The sequence below is a fragment of the Protopterus annectens genome, chromosome 11.part0, assembly GCF_019279795.1.
Source record: "Protopterus annectens isolate FY-2018-M chromosome 11.part0, PAN1.0, whole genome shotgun sequence".
Lineage (NCBI taxonomy): Eukaryota > Metazoa > Chordata > Ceratodontiformes > Protopteridae > Protopterus > Protopterus annectens.
The window spans coordinates 1,196,231,418-1,196,241,417 of NC_056745.1; the positions used below are offsets into that span (position 1 = coordinate 1,196,231,418).

At 43.4% G+C, this 10,000-nt stretch overlaps 1 protein-coding gene across 4 annotated transcripts in view; it reads left to right on the top strand.

The window, feature by feature from the left end:
• CBLL1 (Cbl proto-oncogene like 1) overlaps positions 1 to 10,000 on the top strand; it is a 264,968-nt gene that overhangs the window by 196,817 nt on the left and 58,151 nt on the right. For all 4 annotated transcript variants that reach the window (XM_044088558.1, XM_044088556.1, XM_044088557.1 and 1 more), the window contains exons 3-4: positions 8,518 to 8,618; positions 8,718 to 8,801. In XM_044088558.1, coding sequence (XP_043944493.1) covers positions 8,518 to 8,618; positions 8,718 to 8,801 — 185 coding nt within the window. The remainder of the gene's footprint in view (positions 1 to 8,517; positions 8,619 to 8,717; positions 8,802 to 10,000) is intronic.

Consider the following 10,000-nt stretch of genomic DNA (forward strand, 5'->3'; position numbering starts at 1 on the left):
TGTGTGTGTGTATGTATATATAATATATGTATATGTTTGTGTGTGTGCTAGTAATCTTGTAAGTTAACAAAGCTTGTTTTATTTCTGTCAACATGCCTTACCTGTTTTTGTCTATGGATTATAATATTGTAAGAGTCCGTTTAATTGTTCATTTGCCTGTAGTCCATTTTAATGGTTAGTGGTCCCATGATTTTTTTAGATCTCTTCTATATCAAATGATTTTGTTGTGCTTGTAGTTCTGAGGAAGTCTTGTAGCTTTGGAAACAAAAGCCTTGATCTGTAGTCCGATCTCCCCTTCATTCTTTATGTGGGATTGGAGCCGATCCAAGGCTCCGACTTGGCCTATTTACAAGCTGAAAGTCTTATAGTTGGCGCGTGGCTAGTTAGGTATCCCATGGTGCACCAGTACATTCCCCAGATCTCTTTCGCCGCTTCAACAAGTTGGTTGTGCTTCTGGCTTTGGCTGTTTTTTGAATTCAAATATTTTTGTATTTCTAGTCTAACCGGTTATATTGTAGTCATTTAGCATAGTTACTGTAGTTTAGCATAGTTACCTTTCCATTTGCACTTTGTGTGCACTCCTATTTGCTAAATTGGCCTTTTGGACTTATTGTATTCGTATCCTCTGTGCTATTGTTAGTGTTAATATTGTTTGCTATTTGTAGGCGCCTTTTGCGCTTAGTTTGTTATGAATTGGGAAAGTCCCGCTCACAAATTGTTGTAGTCAACAGAACAAGGTTATTTCTGTTTGTTGCATTAGTCATAAGCTATTAGTGCATTAGTCATAAGCTATTAGTGGTGTCAGAACACGGTTCTGCCTTAGTTGCTATTTGAAAGTTTCACTGTTTTCTGGGTTGAGTGTGTGACTTTACACCTCTTTCAACTTGGTTTGTGTTGGACCTAGTTCCGCACTTTTACTTGCCCGGGCTAAGCCAGTTTAAGTTGGAGGACCTAGTCCTCGTAGTGTCTTTCTTTTTCTGCAGGGCTAGGCCCGTTTAGAGGACCTTGTCCTCCTTTCCCTTTCTGTGTGTGTGCTTTTTTTGAATAATGTCCAAAAGTTAGCAAAGACCATAAGCCAAATGTATTAAATGTTTGCAGAAAATGTCCATCATGGATGGCCACAGTAACTGCGTTTACTGTCTAGGGGTCATCCATTTATTATTTTGCCACGCATTTAGTCCTATGGTGCTGCAAGAGCGTAAGAATAAGCTTATCCTAAAAGGTAGTCTTATACCTTCCTTTGAGGAAGACCTGGGTAGCTATTCCTCTTCTAGATCTTGGAGATCTAAAAGGAAAAGTCCTCTAAGAGGCCCTCCCCGGCACTGGCCGGTGTCTCGGAGCCACCTCTTAAGATCACTAAAACGGCTGAGTCTTCTGCCTCTTCGGCTCCACAGATTTCTGTGCCGATTTGGGCCACTATTGTGACTTCAAGGTTGGTTCAAAGTATTTCGGAGCTGACCACAGAGTCCATTTCATGGAGCCGGTCTATGGATCCTCTACCAGTCTCCGCTATGTTCAAATCTCCAATACCTTAGAGATCCCACTACTGTCATCTAGGTGGTCTAGGAGTTTATCGGATGATGTGGAGGGGGTAGTGCTGAGACTGTTGAAGTAATCTGCTTTGCCTAAATTGCTGTTGGCTCGGACTCCAGTGTGTTCCGGAGCCACTTGGATCTGTTCTGCCCTTTGCGATCATTCCTCCTCCAAGCCATGCTGGTCTTTCAGAGCCGGAGTGTTTGGTACCACTGGTGGAACCTTTGGTTCCGGCTCCCCATGTGGCTGCTTCGGAGCAGAGTTCTGCTCCGACACTTTCGGCACCATCCATAGTGTCTAGGGGCTGAAGCTCCCCAGGCGACCTTGACAGGGATGCTTGGAACCAATCTTTGGTTCAGAGTCTTCCTCTTGGCTAGGGTGAGTTCGGACCCTAAGTATCTTTGAGTCAACGGCATCTTCCCTAAAGCACGTACTTCCTCCGTGGACAGCAAAGACCCACAGGCGCCACCGGGTGGTGGCCCCCACTCTTCTGAGACCTCCCCGGAATAGCTTTCTGAGGAGCCCCCGCAGAAGAGAACATGTAACTGGAAGCATGTAGACTCCCTGGATGAGTCTCCGACACTGACCTTGAGGAGTCAGAAGGGTCCCCCAAGTCGCCCTTTCTCCTTCGTAGACCTCCTGGAAATCCTTAAACAGAGGTGCGGCTGGCCCTCTGTCACCCCTTCTGATGAGTCTGTGTACACCTGAAGGCTTTCAGGTCTTGACCTTCAGCCTCTTGCATGTCTCCACCCTTCAAACTCATGGAGCTAGTTAGTCTAAAGGTTTCTTTCTGCCATTCCCGAGAGAGATTTTTTGTCTAAAGATGTTCTTGTAGATGCCATGGTGGTGGTGGCGGCTGCCACTTAGGAGCTAGCTGAGACTACTTCTGTTCATCCCCTGAATAAGGAGTCTCGAACGATGGACATAGGGAAGCTTATCTTTTTAGTTCAGTGGCATTTACCCTTAGATCGCTGAACTACTTTACTCACTTCACGAGACTTCAGAGAGATCTTAGAGTTAGGAGATTCTCTACAAGGTACGTGTACTGAGGGAGTCCCTGACAAGGTTTCTGCCCAATTGTCCAACTTGAACTCAACTCCTCCATGCCACTTAATTTATATGCAGCCGATGGAGCGAGTAGAGCAGCGGGTTCAGGAATTTCCCAGAGGCGTTATTCCTGGATGCGTTTGTGTAACTTTGCGGAACAGTTCAAATCTACCTTTACCAGTGCCCCCTTCGGTTCCTCCTTGTTTGGATCCAAGGTAAAGGACACTCACCCGGTGTGAGCAAGAACGAAAAACACTCTGCCGTGGGAGTGCGTTTTACTGTTCCCTCTAGCCCGTACCCTAAGGGTCTGAGGTGGCAGTAAAATGTGGTTTAAGAAGTCCCAGAGGTTTTTCAGGATGCACAGGGTGACTCCTCCTTCAGAGGATGAGGAAATGGTAGAGGTCATCCTAGAGGCAGGGGCGGTCCGCAAAACCAGGCAGGTCACTATTCCTTTCGAGTCCGGCCTTACCAGCACGCCTGATGTGGTGCCCAACTGTGCTTCTCTGGGGCCATTCAGGTGTCACATTTCTCTGTATCCAGAAGCTTGGCTAGGTATCATTCCAGAGAAGTGGGTACAAAGAATTATTAGAGGTTGTCATACCCTTTTCTCTTCCACCTGTTCACGGGAAGATCCCGGATTTTCCACCCAGTCACAGGGATCAGGCAACTGTGGAGGTCAACAAGTTGCTGTTGGTCACCCAAACCGTCCCGGCAGACCAAATAGGATCCGGAACTTACTCCAGATTCTTTTTAGTGCCAAAACTTACAGGGGATTGGCGGCCTCTTCTGGACTTCAGGAGATTGAATCAGTAAAGGACAAGTTCCTTATGCTGACACTGCAGTCTATATTCCTGTTATTGGGAAAAGACAGTTGGGTGTGCTCAATAGATCTCCAAGACACCTACTACCACACAAAAATGGACAGGGCGTCGAGGAGTCCTCTACGCTTTTGGCTTGGAGCCAGTCATTACCAGTTTCGTGCTCTGCCCTTTGGTCTCACCACAGCCCCCAGGGTATTCACCAAATGTATGGCAGTAGTGAAAGCTCACCCGAGACGTCAAGGATTCCAGGCGTTTCCGTATCTGGACTACTGGCTCTTGTCCGCCCCACCAGGCATCTACTACTTCAGACCAGGGACGCTACTGTTGAGCTTTGCGCCCAGCTGGGAATTTTTCTAAATTGGGAAAAATCTGCCTTATTTTTTCCCTCAATCTGATTTTATAGGCAGAGAGGATAGACACAATAGTCATGTTAGCTAGTCTTCCTGCCAAAAGGGCACAGAATCTGGTTCTTCAAGTTCAACGTAGTCTTCCCTTTATGAAAGGTCAAAGCCAAAACTATTCTGCAACTTCTGGGGACCATGGCTTTCACCATATTACTAGTACCACTAGACAGGCTACACATGAGAATTCTTCAGTGGCTCCTGTTGTCCCAGTGGTCTCTTTTCTCGCCTCCCATTATCTCTTCACATTCTGCTGACAGAATCTTGCAAGAAGGACCTCCTTTAGTGGACACTACCCAATCCGTTTACTACGGGCATCTCATTTGTTCCTCACCAACCTGTTTCTACTGTGACCACAGATGTCTCACAGGGTGGGAAGGGGAGCATTATCTTGACAGAACTGTCCAAAGCACATGGCAAGATCACGGGGCTCACCTGCATATCAGTGTTCTAGAGATGAGGGCGATGCTCCTGGCATTGCAAGCACTTTACGACCTCATGCCTCTGTGGCCTGTTGCAATACAATCAGACTTGTCAGTAGTATGGTATATCAAAAAACAGGGCGGAACCAGATCTTACCCACTCAGAGGCCGTGCAAGTTTGGAAATGGGCAATTTAGCTTCCCAGCATTTTCTGGTGGCAACGCACATTCAAGGGACAGTCAGCGTGATAGCCGACGAGCTCAGCAGGGCAATCCTGATGCCTCACGAGTGCTCTCTGAAACGGGAAACAGCAGAACAGATTTTCTACAGATGGGGACAGCCTTGCTGTGACCTAGTCCAATCCAATGCCAAATGCAGCAGCTACTTCTCCCTCATCCCCCATCCGGGGGAGTCGCAGAGAGACTCATTTATTCACGATTGGCCCCAGGGTCTCCTTTGTTTTTCTTTCCTCTCATTCCCAAGGTTATTCAGAAAGCGAAACAGCTGGGAAGCAACTTATCCTCATTGCTCCTTACTGGTCTCATCAGGTTTGGTTCCCCTTCCTCGTGCCTTTTCTCCTGGACAGTCCTTGGATCCTGGACCCAGCTCCAGACCTGTTGACTCGCATGTCGGGTTCAATTCATCCCTCTTTACACACCCCCAATTTGGCAGCGTGGCTGCTCCAGTTCCATCCCTAGTCAGGCTTCACGACTTCTCACCCTCCGTGACTTATATTCTTACATCTTCTCATAAACCTTCTACTAGAGACTCTATTCCAGGAAATGGAGAAGATTATCTGGGCAGAGAAACTGAATGTTGACCCTTAGACTGCCTCCAGTCCAGTGGTTTTGGAATTCCTGTCTGAGTTTTTTCACCAGGGATCTGCGGCTGCCACTATGAGTTCAATTGGCAGCGATTTCAAACTTTCGTGTAGGTTTTCAAGATTCTAATCTGATGTCACATAAGCTGAGCAAAACCTTCCTTAAAGGTGCCACTTTAAGAACCCCCTTTCAAGAACTTGTTACCTCATGGGATTTAATTTTTGTGTTGTACAAATTGAGGTCTCCGCCCTTTGAGCCTTCTCATTCATCTTTGAAATTCCTGTCTTGGAAGACTGTTTCTGGTGGCTATCACGTCGGCCAGACGAGTGTCGGTTGCAAGCATAGTCTTAAACCCCCCTTATCTGATTTTTCACAAGGACAGGGTGTCCCTTCGTACTAATCCCTCCATTGTCCCCAAGGTGTGTTCTCATGCCAGTTTGAATTAATCCATAGAGCTTCCGGTGGTGTTTCCATTATCATTCCAACGCAGCTGAATACAGGTTTCATCAGCTGGATTTCCATAGACAATTGTTTTTGTTTGCACCGGACTAAGGAAGTCAGGAATTGATCGATTTTTCATTTCCTTCTCTGAATCCAGGTCAGGTTTACCAGTTTCCAAAGTGACTACTTGGATTTCTAGCTGTATAGCTTATGTTTACAATTCTGAGGGTAGACCTTTACCCTTTAAAATCAAGGCCCATTCCACCAGATCTGTCTACCTCTGCAGCCTTTCAAGCCAGGGTCCCACTTGATAATATTTGTGCAGCAGCTATGTGGGCTACCCCTCACACCTTTATTACTCATTACAAATTGGATTCTACCTCCAGGGGTAGAGTTTCATTTGGTTCCACGGTACTCAGTAGTAGTTTTCCTTGAGCCACCCAAGAATAAGGAGCTAGGGATGTCCCATATGCAAGAATGAAGGTGAGAGAGGACTACAGAACATAAAGAATGAATGTGAGATAGGACTACAGAACATCAAGTTATGTACTCGCCATAACGTTCCATGTTTGTAGTCCATCTCACCCTTCATTCTTAAGAACCCACCTGCCTAGCCCCTGCCTGGAAGTACCTGGAGACTAGAAAAATATCCTTTTAGTATTTGCTTCTTTGTATAGTTATCTCTCCTAATTAGCAGCAAACAAGGTCTGGGGATTGTATTGATGCACCATGGGATACCTACCTAGCCACGAGCCAGCTAGAAGACTTCCAGCTTGTAAATAGGCCTTGTCTGAGCCAAGGATTGGCTCCGATCCCATATGTAAGAATGAAGGGTGAGATGGACTACAAACATGTAACGTTATAGTGAGTACATAACTTCTTTTTTGCTAAACTTTATCCTTTGATTTGCTGGTGTGTCTTTAGTGATTAAACTTCTGTTTTTACAACTGCTACACTTGGGCTCTTATTATAGGTTCATAGGTTGGTACTAGGCTATCAGCCCTAGGGCCTATACAAGCCTAGCCATAATGGCTATTTCTTCCCACACTATTTACTTCCCTGGACCCCTGTCTAGCAGGGCGACTGACGTGATCCCTGGAGTGAATTTCCTTTCTCCCATCCAATCATCAAGGTTCCTTTTGAAGAGGGCCAAAGAGGCACTGACATGTATGGGCAATCTATTCCAGAGTCTGGGGAGTCTCTGGGTCAGGAACCTATCCCTCCAATGTTTTGTTTATTGTGATGACAAGGTTTAGATCCCTGGAGCGTGTGGCTCTGAGGGATTGGGATTTCTTTAAGTGTAGCATGTCCAACAGCTCTGGGTTTGACATGGCCTTGTATGTTAAGCAAAGATGGCCTCTGAGTAGACTTTATGTGACAGCTGGAGTTTAAGGCGGTCAGCGTAGGGCATCTGCTTTAGGCCTGTGATTCTTTAGTGAGGTATTACATCATGTACATTACTTTTAGTTATGTTTATAGTGTTGTCATATGCTTATGGAAGGAGTGATATTTGAAAAAAGGGTGAAGTATCCTTTGAGGATATCCACTGCATACTGTAATCTCTTCTCTTTGAAGAAATCTTATTTTAAGTAGACTGAGTCTTTCCTTGACAAAATTCAAACTGTTGTAGGTCCAATTTTCTGAGGTTTTAAATGCTGTAGTTAATGCATTCCCTAGCCTTGCAATTTAGGTAAGGGCATGGTTGATGCTGTTTAAGATAAATGTCTGGGCCCATGGAAGAGACATTATTTTTATAGTTATTCCAGTCGGACTGCTCAATGATTATCTTGTTTGTGGGATTCTGTGGGTTGTGGCGCTTCAGTGATTGTTTCTGGGATAGTTTGAAATGGAATGCCTGCAAGTAAGCTAGGTATGCCTTTTAAGGTCAACATAGTACTGCCATTTAACTCATTCCCTCCATTGGAGCACTGGATGTTTGTACTGTAATTTCCAATGGGCGGAGCCTAAGCTTTCTGCTAGAATAAAATTAAGTCCTCACATTTCAAACAAATGTTTGTATCTCTGGAACCATTGGAGTTAAAGAAGCGGTGGTAGGTTTTATACTGGATTTTATAAGTCCTACGCAACACAGCAGCTATTATGTTTACAAAGTATTGCAAACTTAAAATAGGTCAGTAACCACTCACATTCACACACAGTATTGGCAGCATTTTGTTCATCCAGCCGAGAGCTTTCATATGAGGTAATTAGTTCTGTCAGTGCTACTTGGTTGTTCAGATATTTAGAAAAATATGAAATGTGTGACCATATAAATTTAATAATGAACAAGAATATTTCTTTACCTGCACTAGACAGAGGTTGGCTATTAATACAGTTTGCTTTATATGTTGCTTGTATTTGGAATATGCAAATATGAACATGCAATATTTGACACCTAGAGGCATCCGTCAGATGGAATTGTAATGGCACCTGGAGACATCACTCTGCTGTAATGTGTTAAGATTAATTCAGTACACTTGCTGTTTTTTTTTTTCAATTTCCTCATGTTAAGAAGCATTTGCAGTTATCCTTTACTTCAGTTTATAGTTTTTAATTAATGTTCAACTTTGATATTCCTTGAGGTCATTTTTCAATTGTATTTTGGTGGTCTTTGGATGTTTTCTTTTGCCATCGGGTTTTTAGAAGCTTTTTTGTGGTTCATCACTGCAAATAAGAGGTGGTAGGATCATGGGCAGATATGAAAATATCCACACGTTTACCCCCAGGTTTAAATTGATAAGTGATAATCCCAGATTGAGTTTTCATATGTACAGGAAATAGCCACTGTGTAGCTAATAATGCGAGTATGGCATTCTATCTAGAGCGCATTCTGAGAAGAGATGTGCTGTTGGAAATTATCTGCCATTTTAAGTGAGAACCTGTGTAACATTTAACATGTAATTCATAAGATTTTACATTCTTTCCCTTGGAGACTATCAACACAGTTACCCTCTCGCTCCTCCCAGGCAAACATTTTTTGCTCTTTCTCACTGGAGTGTTGGTTTATCTTATTCTTTTTCTTATGTTTCAGAAAACTTTAACTACAGTGAAGAAGAAAGATATGAAAATAAAGGTGGCGAGATGTTTGGGAACCAACGGCGATTTCCAGGCCATATGTTTTGGGAAGTTAAGGTTATAAGAATAGTTAAAATTCCGCATATGTATATATACTAAATCAAAAGTATAATTTTGATGCATTTCCTTTTAACTAACTGAAAATTATTTTAACAGATAAATCTTTTGGGAGAGAAAGATGAGACACCAGTTCATTTTTGTGATAAATGTAATCTTCCAATCAAAATTTATGGGCGAATGGTAAGTGAATGGCTTGCTAAAATGAATAAATAAAAAGCAAATGATAACATTAATATTTTTTGAAGGTACTCAACTGAATAAAGTGAAGATTTAGGAAGGTTTAAATGAGCAAACACTCGTGATAAGTGTGTGATCTGAGCATTTTAATCAGTGTTCAGCAAAATTTGTAAGTGACTTTGTGTGTTATTGTTTTTTTCGAAGTAACTCGTTTGAATTATGAGCATTTCTTTCTCCTTAGCAATGCAGAAATATAGCCATTTAACATAATCCTCTTCAAGCCGTTTATTCTGTTAGCTTGCCTGGGCAGTCTATTCTATTCGAGCAGGTCCTCCTGTAGCTCTCATGAGTAGTGTGTGGACCCAGTGGTATTCAAGGGGCAAGCCTTACCCCCTTCCCCATCATTAAGAGCTTTCTAGAATACGTGGTTTCCTCGCATCGAAGAGGTCACCTTGTCAGTTATTTTTTCTCGACATTCAGAGCAAGCATGTTTAATGGAATCCTCTCCATTTTAGTCAGGTAGTTTAAAGTTTATATCAAAAGTATCATAGCAGACCATCTGAGCAGGTCCATGACATTGGCACTGATGGACCCAAGGGTAGATCTCCCATATTTTACATAAATCTTGATCTGGAAATTTTGATTCCCCTGTAAGCAAGCTTTAGTCCCTGATGGTGAATTCTCCAACATTTAAGGGGTTGGGGAAGTTCCTTAATGTCACCCATCCTTCCCAAGGTTTGGTAAAAGCAAAGCAATGAACAGCAGCTCGTGAGTTATTTAAGCTTTTTGTTTAAGTCAGGGCTGTTTACGTCTGCCTGCCAGAAGTGGCAATTTGACTTTCAGTTAAACTTTCACTTAGAGTGATGCTCCACTTAAACCCATACAGGAAAATAGCATCTCCTTTCTGGAACCTGAGCAGTTTAGTCGAGTTACACTTCTTCCATTTGACCCATCCAGGCAACAAAAGTATGACAGCAAGGAACAGATTTTGAGGAGTTTCAGAGCTACAAGTTCTTAATAGCTGAAGAGACTTAAACTCAACTCATGCGGATAGGATGCAGTTAAGGACCAGCCATTCTTTTATGTCCAGGGTGGTTCCTGAATTGGCCCAGAGTCAGATCTTTCATTGGCCAATTTCTTCCCAAAATCTCAGAGTAGGGGCAAGATGCTTTTTCATGAACTGGTTGTGCATATGAAGCTCT